General features: G+C 53.7%; 1 protein-coding gene across 1 annotated transcript; it reads left to right on the forward strand.

Annotated features, from left to right (window-relative positions):
• The first annotated feature begins 40 nt into the window (after positions 1-40).
• Positions 41-1,492, forward strand: LOC108525527 (rho GTPase-activating protein 6-like). The gene has a single exon (XM_017866471.1). It carries the CDS (start codon positions 433-435, stop codon positions 865-867), a length of 435 nt encoding a protein of 144 aa, XP_017721960.1. The 5' UTR covers positions 41-432; the 3' UTR covers positions 868-1,492.
• The last annotated feature ends 6 nt before the right edge of the window (positions 1,493-1,498 follow it).

A 1,498-nucleotide genomic window follows, 5' to 3' on the forward strand; every position in this document is an offset into this window, starting at 1 on the left:
TTTTTTTGTTTTCCTGGGAGGGTTCTTTTCTTCAGGTAGCAGCAGCTAAGAGCATACTGTGCCGTTTCAGTTTTAGAAGTCCGGGGGGACGTCTTAGAAATGGGAAGGAAATAACAGGATTTGAATCCCCAACAAGGATTCTACAAACTGACTGCCTTTATTGGGCTTTCTCTCTGACTTCCAGGTTCCTCTGGAGACATTTTTGAAAGAAGCTCCCTAAGAGCGGGGCCTTGCTCCCTTTCTCAAGGGAACCTGTCCCCGAATTGGCCTCGGTGGCAGGGGAGCCCCGCAGAGCTGGACAGCGACACGCAGGTGGCTCGGAGGACTCAGCCCGCAGCCCCCGCGACAGAGGGCAGGGGCAGGGCCCACCCTGCGGTGTCGCGCGCCTGCAGCACTCCCCATGTCCAGGTGGCAGGGAAAGCCGAGCGGCCCATGGCCGGATCGGAGCAGTACTTGACCCTGAGCGGCGCCCACGACCTCAGCGAGAGTGAGCTGGATGTGGCCGGGCTGCAGAGCCGGGCCTCACCTCAGTGCCAAAGACCCCGTGGGAGCGGGAGGGATGACAAGCGGCCCCCACCTCCATACCCGGGCCCGGGGAAACCCGCGGCGGCGGGGACGGTGGCGGCCCGGATCCAGGGGCCCCCGGAAGGCGTGGGGACAGCCACGGACCAGGGAGGCCAAGCAGCCGAGCGAGAGCAGCAGGTCACGCAGAAAAAACTGAGCAGCGCCAACTCCCTGCCAGCAGGTGAGCAGGACAGTCCGCACCTGGGGGACGCTGGCTGGCTCGACTGGCAGAGAGAGCGCTGGCAGATCTGGGAGCTCCTGTCCGCCGACAACCCCGATGCCCTGCCGGAGACGCTGGTCTGAGCCTGTGCCCAGCCAAGACCCCATGCCCCACGCCCCCCGCCCTCCAGCCCAGGGTGGACCGTGGGTGGTGGCCACTGGCACATTTAGTGTTCTTCTTTCACGCTTCTCAAAAGCGACACGAGAAATCCAGTTCACCTACAGAGGTAGAGCACTCACGCCCCCGCCATTGAGAATAAGGTTCCATTGCGTAGCCAGCCTTAGGAAAACAAACAGAACCCAAACCAGATGGCAATGTCCAATCTAAAAACGTCCCTTTTGGCTCTATAATATAAGATACAACTCTTGCTTTGGTATAGCCTAACAGTATTTATGTGTCTTCAGTTTTGACTATTGTATATTCTGTAACAGATTATGTATAATCATATATGATATATTCACAAAGAGAAAACAAAAGGAACAATTAAAAAAAAACACTTCACTTACATTAAGCAATGAGATATACTAAACAATGAGATTCTATAGAATGTTCTAGAATATGCACAAGCGGGTTTCTGTGCTTTTGCCATAGCTTTATAACTGGGGATAACCCTTACGTCAATACCTAATGAAAATACTAACAAGATGAAACAATATGAGAAGCCATATTTTTATATAGGAGTCAGATACAAAAAGAAAACTCACTGAATGGTTT

This window comes from Rhinopithecus bieti, unplaced genomic scaffold (genome assembly GCF_001698545.2).
Source record: "Rhinopithecus bieti isolate Rb0 unplaced genomic scaffold, ASM169854v2 scaffold_65991, whole genome shotgun sequence".
NCBI classification, from domain to species: domain Eukaryota; kingdom Metazoa; phylum Chordata; class Mammalia; order Primates; family Cercopithecidae; genus Rhinopithecus; species Rhinopithecus bieti.